Source organism: Phaethon aethereus (assembly GCF_964289735.1).
Source record: "Phaethon aethereus genome assembly, chromosome: Z".
NCBI classification, from domain to species: Eukaryota; Metazoa; Chordata; class Aves; order Phaethontiformes; family Phaethontidae; genus Phaethon; species Phaethon aethereus.
The window spans coordinates 29,918,217-29,932,220 of NC_138577.1; the positions used below are offsets into that span (position 1 = coordinate 29,918,217).

Genomic DNA, 14,004 nt, shown 5'->3' on the forward strand with positions numbered 1-14,004 from the left:
CCGCCACGCCGCGCTGCCGCCGGCGTGCCCGACTAGGCGGGGGGCTCTCCAAAGGGCCGGACCGATCCGCGCCGCCCCAAGGCCACGCTGCGCCCCGCCGCCGTTATGGCGAGCCCCACGCCTACCTCGAGGAGAGGCAACGCGCACACGTGGGCGTACCTCATCAGGGAGCGACGCTCCCTAGCCAATCGCCATGGCGGCGATGGAGCGTCACTTCCGTTCTGTCGCTGACGGGACGGAAAGGCGTCACTTCCCTCTCCCCGTCAGCGGACTGAACAGTGGTGCCGAGGTGAGGTGGGGCTGCTGGGAGCGCAGCCGCGGGCTGCTCATGTTGGAGGGGTTCCCGGGCGGTGGATGCTCCGCAGCGCCCGTGGGGGGGTTGCTGCTGCTCCTTGCCTTCGGGCTTTCCGTCGCGGAGCCGGCGGCCTGCAGTGCGGGCCTGGAGGGCGCCAGGGAGTGCCCGGGGCCACTCCGCCTGCCAGGCGCTGCTGCGGAGCCCGGCCTGTTGTTAGGCTTCCCGCGGTGCTGCCAAAAAGCCACGGGTATTCTGGAGTGTTTTGCTGTCGTCAGTCTACAAGGGGATTTATCGTTTTTCTACGCGTACGGTAGAAGCCATTTATTTCACTCAGGTTAATAAAAGGGCTTGGAGTCATAAAGGGACATGAGCAAACTGATCTGGCTGAAGATGACCCTGCTCATTGCAGGGGGGGTGGGCTAGATGACCTTTAAAGGTCCCTTCCAACCCAAACTATTCTATGATTCTATGACACACAGTCACTTTAACTTTTCCTTCAAGTCTAATGTTTTTGGGCAATGCAGTCATCCTTTCCTTGTAGCTTGTTCCTGTCTTGATATAAATGTGGTTGGTTGTGGTGGCTTTTGTATTGCAACCAGACTAATATTCTGGAATGTCACTTAGACAAAACTCCTCCTGGCTTCTTTACAGAATTTGGCTTAAATAAGCATGTGATAAAATTTAAGTGGAGCATTTAGTCAATAGCCTGTGGCAGCAGTAAGATTGACATTTCACCAAGGTTTTGACTGTCAAAACCAAATGTCATAAGCTTAAATAAAAACAAGTTTGGTGTATTCTCAGGCATTATTCAGCAGCATGTTGTTAATCCATGTCACATGTCTTCAGCTGCAGGTTGTTCAGACATCTGGATCTCTTCATATACAGCTTGGTTGGCCAGAACTCCTCTGCAATAGAAATTATGAAGAAGCATTTTGCATAGAACTTTTACATGACTGAGGCCATGGCATCTTCAACAAACTTAGATGCTGGAGCCCAGTTAATTGTAGAAGAATGTCCCACTAGCTACAGCCTTCCGCCCATGCCGGACATTAAAGTGGAGCATCAGCTTGACTCTAGCACAGAGGAAGGCCCAGCTCAGAGTGTCGCCATGGGAATGAAATTCATTTTGCCCAATAGATTTGATATGAATGTCTGCTCACGATTTGTGAAATCTTTGAATGAGGAGGACAGTAAAAATATTCAAGACCAAGTTAACTCTGACCTTGAAGTGGCATCTGTCTTATTTAAAGGTTGAATTTTATGGTGCAGATTGTTATGTGTGGAGTGTGTCATTCTGTTAAGCTGTTGGGTTTTTTTAAAAAGGGCTCAGCCTTATATGTGTGTTAATCATTAATAGTTTTCTAAGAATTGTTCCCCTAACATTTTTATTATATGCTTAATGGATTATTAATTTAAAATTAATTGCCCCCAAGATTTTTCTTTCATCACATTTTAATTTTTTTTTAACTGACAAAGTAGTGCCGCAAAAGTCTCTAGTGTAATTCTATATGAATTGATGCTGACTATGAAGACAAGCTTACTTCATTTGTGCAGCGTGTCCTACAACATGCTGCACATTGTTGAATGTGTGTGTCTTTCTTTTCAGAACACTACTGAAGGTGAAGACACTATATGATCATTTAAACTTCAGTAGCTTTCTGCAGCAGATTTTATCTTTTCACTAGTACAATGACAAAGCAACATAGGTCATGCGGCTGACTTTGTTTTATCAATATGGCTGTACAAAGACTGTAGCTGTTGTAGTGCTTGGCTCGCCAATTCAGCTTCACACTACTTGAAAGCAAATGTTGCTGCAATTCTGGATCCCTGCAGCTAATCTCCAGCCATTGCTGGGCAGCTTCATCAGAACTGATCGATGCGTTTTCATGGCTGAGCGTATTGATGGACAGCAGAATTAGGACTTCTGTCTATTTCCCTGTAACAATTGTGGTTTCCAGTGCTGGCTGTAGTATTTCAGAATGTTACTAATGTATGTTTTCATGAGGTTGAATTTGACCCATTTCCTATAACAAATACAAACACAGACCTGTTGCGGATTTTGATTATTTCTCTGATTTGTATTGTTTGGCTGCAGTTCAGCCATTGTAATTTTCCAACTTTTTTGATTTGCAGGCCCTAAGTGCTTACTAGTGGAGCTGCAGACCTGAACGGCAAATTCAGACCCATCAGTGATAGGGTTGTTTTTCTTAGGTAACATTTATGAACCCCTTAGAAGTAGTCCTGCGGATCCAGGGACCGCAGGTCAAAAATAATTCGGTCACATCAGCTGTAGCTATTTGATTGGCAAACAAAATATAATTTCATGTTCATCCTGTTACCCTCTACTTTTAATTGGTTCTCTCTCCCAATTTCCCAAGTTTATGTTCATGAAGTTCTCTATGGTATGATTTCAGTGTGCATGCTAATTAGCTTCCGGTTATTAATTATTAGTGCACACTGATGTCAAATCAATTTAGCCAATAATGGAGTTTAATCCTTCATTATGTTTTCCCAGTATTTAGTCAGCTTCTTAAAAAGTATTTGGCTTCTCAGCTACTTCTCAAAACTTACTGCTGAGAATTAGAAGCCAAGGTAACATAATTATTTTGTAATAAAGTGCTGTTAGATTCTAATAGAAAGCTAGAAGAGTTAGTACAAATTAACACAGCAGCACTGAGTGACTTTTTGAATGCCAAGTGGTGACTTGCTGTTGCATTTTATGTAAGTTAGTGTGGAATATCTCTCTTCCTGCTGGATAAGGCAATTCATAAGGCATTCATAATGCAGTTACACTTTTATCCAACAGGAGTGGCAAAAAGTCCATGTAAAGAAAATTGGTGAAAGTCATCTCTACTCATGTATCGGACTCGTTAGAGAGTGGGTAAAGGGATGACCTGACTACATGGCTGACCAGAGCTGCATCATGTTACTGCACTGGAGAGTGTTAGTAAGGGTATGACAGGCTAAGTGGAGCCATCCTACCTGATAAATCCATGCCAGGCGTGTTGAAAATCTGGACGAAGGCTTACCTCATTTAGACACCAACTTGTCTCTGAGTGACATTATGCCATACTGAACCTGTGGGGTAGCAACATTGTGTTACGCCAGAAATTATAAACAGTCCTTTATTCAATTGTCATAATACACAGTGGAAAAAGCACGTCACAAAGCTTATGTAACACAGTTTTTAAAGATCTTGTGATACTGGTGCTTTCTAGTTTGACTTAGAATCTCTGGCTTCCTTTTAATGCTCTTACTAGTTCTAAAATCCTGTCTGTTTTTCTCTGTTCAACGTAGCTGAATGCAACATCCACACTTCTCCTTCCCCTGGTATCCAAGTAAGACACGTTTATACTCCATCAACTACTAAGCATTTCTCACCAATAAAACAATCAACTACCCTAACTAACAAACACAGAGGAAATGAAGTCTCTACAACACCTCTGCTTGTAAACTGTAAGTATACTTCTGCCTTACTGTTAATAATTATTTTGGGAACTGTATGCTAGATGCTTAACAAATTTTTCTGATCTTTTTCTTTGGTGTTGTAATGAACATTTTAATATAGGAAGAAAACATTGAGATAGTCTTGTAACTGATTACACTTGTAACCAGGTGTAATTTCACGTGGTTCCAACCATAAAATAGTAACCCACCTGCTGCATTGAATTAATGACTGAACCGTATTTTCCAGAAAAGATCCAATTCTTGATTTAAAAAATATAATTATTTTTCTGATCCTTTCTGAGCGTTAATGTGCTTCAGATACTTGTTTTCAGAACTTCTGCATCTTGTAAAATTTATTAAAATTAGATGATTGGTAAGTGCTACAGACTACTGCAAATGTCATTATTGTAACAGATCTTGAAAGTTTGGGGTTATCTTATTCTTAATTCTCAAGCATTTTCTTTATAAACTAAATCTCTTTAATTTACTTAATCTATAATTTTTTTCCTCTATAAATTATAAGTCATAGAATCATAGAATGGTTTGGGTTGGAAGAGACCTTAAAGATCCTCTAGTCCCAATCCCCTTGCCATGGGCAGGGACACCTTCCATTAAACCAGGTTGCTCAGAGCCCCATCCCACCTGGCCCTGAACACTTTTCCAGAGATGGGGCATCCACAACTTCTCTGGGCAACCTGTGTCAGTGTTTCACCAGCCTCATAGTGAAGAATTTCTTTTTTAAATCTGATCTAAATTTACCCTCATTCAGTTTAAAGCCATTACCCCTTGTCCTATCACTACAGGCTGTCCCCATCTTTCTTATACTCCCCCTTGAAGTACTGGAAAGCTGCAGTAAGGTTTCCCCGGAGCCGCCTTTTCCCCAGGCTGAACAACCCCAACTCTCTCAGCCTGTCTTTATAGGTGTTCCAGCCCTCTTATCATTTTGGTGGTCCTCCTTTGGACCCTATCCAACATGTCTATGTCTTTCCTGTGCTGAGGGCTCCAGAGCTGGACGCAGGACTCCAGGTAGGGTCTCACCAGAGCAGAGTAGAGAGGCAAAATCACCTCCCTCAACCTGCTGGCCATGCTGCTTTTGGTGCAGCCCAGGACAGAGTTGGCTTTCTGGGCTGCAAGCACGCGTTGCCAGGTCATGTTGAGCGTCTCATCAACCAGTACCCCCAAGCCCTTCTTAGGGTTGCTCTCAATCCCTTCATCCCCCAGCCTGTATTGTGCTTGGGATTGCCCCAACCCATGTGCAGGACCTTGCACTTGGTCTTGTTGAACTTTGTAAGGTTCACACGGGCCCACCTCTCAAGCCTGTCAAGGTCCCTCTGGATGGGCATCCCTTCCCTCCAGCATGTTGACCATACCACACCACACAGCTTGGTGGTGTTGGCAGACTTGCTGAGGGTGCACTAAATCCCACTGTCCATGTCATTGACAAAGATGTTAAACAGCACCGGTCCCAATACCCACCCCTGAGGAACACCACCTGTTACTGCTCTCCACTTGGATGCCAAGCCATTGACCACAATTCTTGGAGTGCGACCATCCAGCCAATTCCTTATCCACTGAGTGGTCCACCTGTCAAATCCATGTCTGTCCAATTTAGACATAAGGATGTCATGTGAGACAGTGTCAAATGCTTTATTAAGTCCAGGTTGATGACGTCAGTTGCTCTTCCTTTACCTACCAAAGCTGTAACCCTGTCGTAGAAGGCTACCAAATTTGTCAGGCACAGCTTGCCCTTAGTGAAGCCATGTTGGCTGTCACCAGTCACCTCCTTAGTTTCCGTGTGCCTTAAGTATAGTTTCGAGGACGATCTGCTCCATGATCTGGCCAGGCACAGAGGTGAGACTGACTGGCCTGTAGATGCCCGGGTCTTCCTTTTTTCCCTTTTTAAAAATGGGGGTTATATTTCCCTTTTTCCAGTCAGTGTGGACTTCACTGGACGGCTATGACTTCTCAAGTATGATGGATAGTGGCTTAGCAACTTCATCCACCAGCTCCCTCAGGACCCACAGATCATCAGGTCCCATGGACTTGTGCACCTTCAGGTTCCTTAGATGGTCTTGAACCTCATCTTCTCCTGCAGTGGGTGGTTTTTCATTCTCCTAGTCCCTGCCTTTGCCTTCTGCTACTTGGGAGGTGTGGCTTGAGCATTTGCCAGTGAAGACTGAGGCAAAAATGTCGTTGAGTACCTCAGCCTTCTCCATAACCTGGGTAACTGTGTTTCCTGTTTCCTTCTGGAGAAGGCCCACATTTTCCCTAGTCTTCCTTTTATCACTGATGTAGCTGTAGAAGCTTTTCTTCTTGCCCTTGACGTCCCTGGTCTGATTTAATTCTATCAGGGCTTGATAGAATTCTATCTTGAACTCCACCATTTCATGGTTACTGTAGGGAAGGCTGCCCTTGAGCTTCACATTCCCAACGAGCCCCTCTTTGTTGGTGAGAACAAGGCCACCATAGCACCTGTCCTCTACCACTTGGAGAGGGAAGTTATCAACACATTCCAGGAACCTTATGCTTATGCCCTGGTGTGCTATTCCTCCAGCAGATATCAGGGTGGTTGAAGTCCCCTGTCGTGGTTTAGCCCCAGCCAGCAACTAAGCACCACGCAGCCGCTCGCTCACTCCCCCATGGTGGCACGGGGGAGAGAATCGGAAGAGTAAAAGTGAGGAAACTCATGGTTTGAGATAAAGACAGTTTAATAAGTAAAGCAAAAGCCACGCACGCAAGCAAAGCAAAACAAGGAATTTGTTCACCACTCCCCATGGGCAGGCAGGTGTTCAGCCATCTCCAGGGAAGCAGGGCTCCGTCACGCGTAATGGTTTCTTGGGAAGACAGACGCCATAACTCCGAACGTCCCTCCACCCCTTCCTTCTTCTTTGTCCCAGCTTTATATACTGAGCATGACGTTATATGGTATGGAATATCTCTTTGGCCAGCCTGGGTCAGCTGTCCCAGCTATGTCCCCTCCCAGCTTCCCGTGCACCCCCAGCCTGCTCGCTGCAGGCCAGCACGAGAAGCTGGACTGTCCTTGACTACTTAGCAACAACTCAAAACATCAGCACCTTATCAACATTTTCTCATCCCAAATCCAAAACATAGCCTCACGCTAGCTTCTATGAAGAAAATTAACTCTACCCTGGCTGAAACCAGGACATCCCCCATGGGGACCAGGGCTTATGATCGTGGGCTGCTGCTGTCTGTCTTTAGAGGGCCTCATTGGCTCAGTCTTCCTGGTCAGATGGCCTGTAACAGGCTCCACTATAATGTCACCTGTTCCTGACCCCTGCTTTAATCCTGACCCACAAGCTCTGGATCAGCTCCTTATCCCCAGGCAGAGCTTCATGCACTCCAGCTGGTCATTGACATAGAGTGCAATGCCCCCTCCTCATCTCCCCTGCCTGTCCTTCCTAAAGAGCCTGTATCCTTCCATTCCAATGCTCCAGTCATAGCAGCCATCCCACCATGTCTCCTTGATGCCAATAATACCATAGCCCTGCAGGTGTGCACACATCTCTAACTCCTCTTAGTTATTCCCCATGCTATATGTGTTTGCATAGAGGCCTTTAAGTTGAGCCCCCGATGAAACTGACTTACTGGCTGGAGTGTCTAGAATTAAAAAGCTGCTTGCATGGGAAAAATTAATCTGGAGCTGCAACATAGGCCTTTGAACAAAATATGCAAAAAAAAATATTTTTTTTCTGAAAAAAAAATCAAACTTTCATGTAGTGACTAGAAGGAGGACAGTGAACATGTACATATTACATAATCATTAGCTAATTTTATTATATAGTGTGGATAATGTGTTATGTATTCCCTCCTGAGCACCTTTCAGACCTTTCCCAAGTTGTAATCATCAAAACCATGTGCCTGTGCAGAGTTTACTGTGGGATCAGAGGTTTTTTTCTTCATAATCTCTTAAGAATTATTAGGTTTTTAATGCTGCGTATTTTTTATTAAAAATAAAAATTAAAAAACCCACAATCTTTTTCTTCCCCTGTTGATGTCATGTTGTGTATACTTTTGTAATATATGATGTATTCCACATTGCAGTGAGTGAGAGTCATGCTACAGGCTTTACTGAGCAGCATGACAAGTCTCCTGATGGCATGTGATGTCTTAGATGCCATTTGTCAAATCCAAATTCTGTACTGCTCAGGCCTATGGACATGTTATATCCAGCTCCAAACAGAGCAGAAGGAAAACTGGTGTGTGTAACATACGCTTGTGCTTCCCTTTTTGCAGCTTTATCAGTTCATCAGCTGGCTGCTCAGGGAGAAATGTTGTATCTGGCCACACGTATTGAACAAGGTGAGACAGAGGGAGGTTAAATGCCCTCCTTTTTTTCCTTCGGGCATTTATACCCTGTTGTGCTTGACTTTTTCCCTAAAGCTGTATTTAGAAAAATCCTCAGTTCTGGTATAAATTGAAGGATATTTGAAGTATCTGTTCTTTGCGGATATGGGCTATTGTTTCACATCAATCTTTTATGCACTCATTGCTATGATTTCAATTTTAAATTAAACATTAGTGTGAAGAGGAGTTTGTCATGGTTTAACCCCAGCCAGCAACTAAGCACCACACAGCTGCTCACTCATTGCCCCCCAGTGGGACGTGGGAAAGAACTGGAAGGGCAAGAGTGAGAAAACTTGTGGGTTGAGATAAAGACAGTTTATTAGGTAAAGCAAAAGCCACGCACGCAAGCAAAACAAAACAAGGAATTCATTCACTGCTTCCCATGGGGAGGCAGGTGTTCAGCCACCTGCAGGAAAGCAGGGCTCCATCACGCTTAACAGTCACTTGGGAAGATGAAACGCCATAACTCTGAATGTCCCCCCCCCGCCCTTCCTTCTTGCCCCAGCTTTATATACTGAGCATGACATCATATGGTAGGGAATATCCCTTTGGCCAGCATGGGTCAGCTGTCCCAGCTGTGTCCCTGCCCAGCTTCCTGTGCACTCCTAGCCTTCTTTGTAGTCCTTGACTGTTATTTTACACATTACCAACATTATTTGCATCCCAAATCCAAAACATAGCCTCATACTAGCTTCTATGAAGAAAATTAACTCTATCCCAGCTGAAACCAGGACAAATATCATTCCCTTAGTCTATGGACCACCCCTGTAAAATGTCTTTAAAATGTCCACAAAATCTCCGTTGAGTTCACTTAGTCCATGACTTTGGGCTCCATCTGTTAAGGTGATCATTCGGAACGGGAGAGGTGGTGTGTTGCGTGGAATTACTGGGCTCCAAAGCCAGCTCAGGGCAGGTCACTGCTGCACTCGCACTGCTTCGTGTAAAGTTTGTCCTCCAGTTGTTCGGGTGGTTCCTGCTATAGCAATTCCTATAACATGCAACTCAAATCCCAGGTTACAACAATTTAAAGGTATTTCCATTACAGTCTCCACCCCTGGCACCTTTGGACCAGGTTAAAGAGTTTAACATTGCAGTGAACTGCTCCCCTTGCTCCTAGCCTAGGGAGGAGCAACAAGGAGTTCCTGCTCTGCCATTGGCTTATCCATGGCCACATGCTTTGAGGTGCTCCAGCATGACCTCATGCACAGCTACTGATGCTTCAAGGTGTATACCTGCTGCAGCACAGACTTATCCACAGCCACAGTCACTTCAAGGTGTACTTTCTGAAGTGTGGACTTATTGTTGGGCCACAGTCCCTTCAGAGACCTAGCTGCTGCAGCACAGACATAATTGTGGGCACAGACGCTTTGAGATGCACCTGCTCTGGCACAGGTTTATTCACAGCCACAGACACTTTGGGATATCCTGCTCCCACATGAACTCACCCACACATCACAGTCCCTTCGACACAAGTTCACACTGGACTCAAGCCTGTCCAATACAGCAGCACAGAAACAGCAGCGATGCCCTGGCCATCTGCCAGCCCAGGCCCATTGCCATTGCTGCTACCAGAATGTTCCCAGGCACATACAAAGGAAACACTACAGCAGCACAGCAAGCAGTGAAAAGCAAAAAGCAGCCACTAACGAGCACTAGACTCTAATACAGTAAGGCAAGCAAGACCCATGGCAAGCGCAGGAGCCTGCCAATTAATAGCTAAACAGCAATAACAGCTTATAAATTCCAGTAGCACATTTACAAGCAAATCTCTTCTTGCCTCAAACCCTTTGAGCCTCACATTGAGCACCAAAAAGAATTGTCATGGTTTAACCCCAGCCAGCATCTAAGCACCACGCAGCTGCTTGCTCAATCCCCCGTGGTGAGATGGGGGAGAGAACTGGAATGGTAAAAGTGAGAAAGCTCATGGGTTGAGATAAAGGCAGTTTAATAGGCAAAGCAAAAGCCACGCATGCTACCAAAGCAAAACAAGGGATTCACTCACCACTTCCCATGGGCAGGCAGATATTCAGCCATTTCCAGGAAAGCAGGGCTCCACCACGCATAACCGTTACTTGGGAAGACAGATGCCGTAACTCCAAGCGTCCCCCTTTTCCTTCTTCTTCCCCCAGATTTATATGCTGAGCATGACATCATATGGCGTGGAATATCCCTTTGGCCAGTCTGGGTCAGCTGTCCTGCCTGTGCCCCCTCCCAGCTCCCCGTGCACCCCCAGCCCTCTCGCTGGCAGGCCAGCATGAGAAGCTGAATGGTCCTTGGCTGCTTAACAGCAACTGAAAACATCAGTATGTTATGAACATTATTTGCATCCCAAATCCAAAACATAAGCTCATACTAGCTTCTATGAAGAAAATTAACTTCAACCCAGCTGAAACCAGGATAGGTAAATCCATTCCTCCCCCTTCTCCCCAGCTATGTAGGTAACCCATGGAAATGAGGAGGGAGAATTCGTTAGTTTCTATCAGAAAAGTTTTGTTCTTTTAATTATCTTTGTAATTTAAAACACATTTCTATGAATGGTGGCTTTCCAATTCTATTTAACCAATGAACATACAGAGCTATATGTTGGTAATTTAAGCCATGGCTCACACCTGCAAAATAATAGTGCTGCTTATTCTGAGTTGTGTGATAGTCTTCAGTGTGACATTTGTGTGTCCATAATACGTAAACAAAATTTCAACTCTACGTAACATATTGAACTGAAGGCTGTTAATAGTATATTCTTATTGTATTATTGCTAATCAGCCATGCTTTCAATGCATCTTTGCTGAAATGTTTACTGGAAAGCAGGTAATGAGTCACCAAGTCTATATATTTTGTAATGAGCCATGTACAGGGAAAGCAAATTGATTCTGGAGTGTCAGTAACAGTTAAAAATGCATATTATGGTGCTGTGATAAGCATGGGATTTTTTAAAGTAGTTAGATACTAAAAAAATTCCAACTCAACTATTTCAGTCAGCCAATTACGAAAAAAGTTCTTTTTCCTTCTTCCAGCAGCACTAGAAGTAGACCTTAATTGTTTCCACAAAATACCCTGTGGATTACATAAACTTTTGGGGGAATGGAGCTATACTATCTATATTGCTTTACAAGCTAATTTTTTGCAAGATTGTGTGTCTCTCTCTATTGAAAAAAACACTTTCAACAGTATAATACAGAGTGTACCTCTATTTTTCAAGCAGCCCTTCTCTTCTTTCCAAAGATAAAGCCCAGATTACAGACAACTCATAACATTTCTGAGTAAAAACAGAGCTTGATCTATAGAGCTTAAAAAAAAATAAACTCAAATCTTAAATTTTACTTTGGTCATTTGGGTGTGTTTTTCTTTCGTTGACAAAGATATTTGCACTACCATTGGGACAGAATTTTGTTTTTAAAGTTAAGATGAGAATGACTTGTAGGACACACTGGTACCTCAGTCCATTCACCATGGATATGTCAATATTTCACCAGCTCATACAGTGCATTACTGAAAGGGATTACTAATTTGCATATTTTTCTTTAAACAGAAAATGTAATCAATCATAAGGATGAAGAAGGATTTACCCCTCTGATGTGGGCTGCAGCTCATGGGCAGATAGCAGTAGTGGAATTTCTCCTCCAGAATGTAAGGAAAAAAACACACTTCATTTTAAATTTCTTTACTTACTTTTTAGTTCAGTTTGCTTTCCTGAGCTTGTCGATGCTGCTATACACTTAAAAGTTGAAGTTCTTAAAGTTATGTGTAAAACCTCACATTTTAAAAAAGCATGGTTAATTTGATTTATTATTGTTGTTGTTGTTGTTGTTATTATTATGTCAGGGTGCAGATCCTCAGATTTTGGGGAAAGGGCGAGAAAGTGCCCTCTCACTGGCTTGCAGTAAAGGATACACAGATATTGTCAAAATGCTGCTCGACTGTGGAGTTGACGTCAATGAGTATGACTGGGTAAGACTCTAGCTGAATTTATGTCAGATAGTACTTTGGTCAGAACTTTTAGAAGGGCACAGCACTGGCTTGAGTTTGAAAATTTTTCTACTTCTGAAATATCTGAGAGTTTCAAAACTTCCATAGGACAGGAGAAGTTGGCCCTACTAGTAGAAAATGAGACTAATGCTGAGTCCTTGTAGAAGGGTGAGCTTACAGTCTAAACAGTAGACAAAAAAGATGAAGTTGTGAAGAATGAATACAGAACCTAATTTTTATAACACCTGTGAAGTCTCTTACTGATACATAGAAGTATACTGGTGTGTTAAGGAATTGTAGTTGCAGACTGCTCAATCATTAAGTGTCTAAGGCTTTTCCCTGCTTTTGCAGAATGGTGGCACACCTCTGCTATACGCAGTACATGGGAACCATGTGAAATGTGTAAAAATTCTCCTTGGTAAGCAGACTGTCCAAACTGAATTATCAGTAATAATGTACTATCAGTTCTCATTGTCAGAAATACAAGTTTCTTTTCCTATTTTACATAGAAAGTGGTGCTGATCCAACTATTGAAACAGATGCTGGCTATAATTCCATGGATTTAGCTGTAGCGTTGGGCTATCGGAGTGGTAAGTATTGCAAATGTAAATTCTTCGATTTTTACTTTTACTGTTCCTTGTTTATGTAGCTGCTGTAATGGCCTAGAAGAGGTTTAGCAGCTGTAAGAAGATCCCTGACCTAGAAGTCTTAATACACCTAAATGTCCCAGACCAAAATGGGTAGGAGCTTCCGTCTCAGAAAGCCAGGTACCTAGTAGGAAAATGTCACACAAATAATGGTGCATAGGGCTGATGCAGCCATGATCCAGACGAGGGGAGCTGAGCTGCTCTTCGACCCTGTACAAAGGAGTATGTGGGGCCCTGGACAATGATAAGAGGCCTGTAGCCCTCCTGAACCCCTCAGCCTGGCATGATGTGATGTACTTTACAAAACCTTCTTCCCCTGTCAGACTAGCTCTAGCTGTAGTTGGAGGCAGACAGTAATAGTGCCAGGATCAGTGAATTAGGCTACCTTACATGGTTCTGGAAAACAGAGGCAAAGAAGGGACTCTTCATTGTTTTTCCCTCATGCTGCCTTCATTTTGAAAGCTGTGAAATGTCTGCCGTTACAGAAAAGAACTCAATCCAGAAATAAGCCCAGCACTACACATGTAGCTTCTCCAAGCAGAGCCTTGTGCTTATTGGGGGGGCAGTAACTTCACAGATGTCTAGGTATAGGACTACTTCAAGAGTTCACTCTCAAAACATTACATGGAAGTAGCTTCTAATAACCGATTTTGCCCACTTTCCATTTATAGGCTTAGAAATTTCCTTCTGTATGCTATCTGCCTATTCAAACCACAGAACAGAGCATCACCTCCAAAAATCATCATTTGCCTTACTGAGCGTATTGGTTTTGCATTATATGGGGCTTTTTTTTTCCTAAAGGGATGCAAACTCTCTTCTCAGAGTGAATTTATTCCTGTCTGTTTTTTATTAAATGATTGTACAGGGCAAGCTGGCATCTGCCAGGAAAAAACAGTACAACCCTAAAGATGAGGAAAAAAAATTAAACAGTGACTAACCTGATTTTTTTGTCTGCTTTAGTTCAACAGGTTATTGAGTCTCATTTATTAAGGCTACTTCAAAATATAAAGGAATAATGGTTGGCTCTTCTGCAGGTGTCAGTTCTTGGCTTGGAGATTTGAACTGCTTTTTAGCCGTGTAATCAGTGGCCAGGGTTTGTTGTTTTGTAACTCTATGTCAGTTTACTTGCTGTTTTTAGTTCAGCTTTTTGATATGCTTCCTCTTCTTTCATTGTTGTTCATAGAAATATGCGATGTCATACTTTTCTTAAATACATTTGATATAATTTAAGAAGTCAGTTTTCGTGCATGAAGAACTTTGTAAATAAAACAAATTGACTATCTA

The 14,004-nt window shown here is 43.3% G+C and overlaps 1 protein-coding gene across 1 annotated transcript; it reads left to right on the top strand.

Annotated features, from left to right (window-relative positions):
* Positions 1–1,244: 1,244 nt before the first annotated feature.
* ANKRA2 (ankyrin repeat family A member 2) lies at positions 1,245–13,736 on the top strand (the record flags this gene model as incomplete). The annotated part of the gene is made up of 8 exons (XM_082013130.1): positions 1,245–1,545; positions 3,593–3,751; positions 7,997–8,062; positions 11,637–11,734; positions 11,930–12,055; positions 12,425–12,491; positions 12,583–12,663; positions 13,681–13,736. 8 exons carry the CDS (start codon positions 1,245–1,247, stop codon positions 13,734–13,736), a joined length of 954 nt encoding a protein of 317 aa, XP_081869256.1.
* Positions 13,737–14,004: the final 268 nt, after the last annotated feature.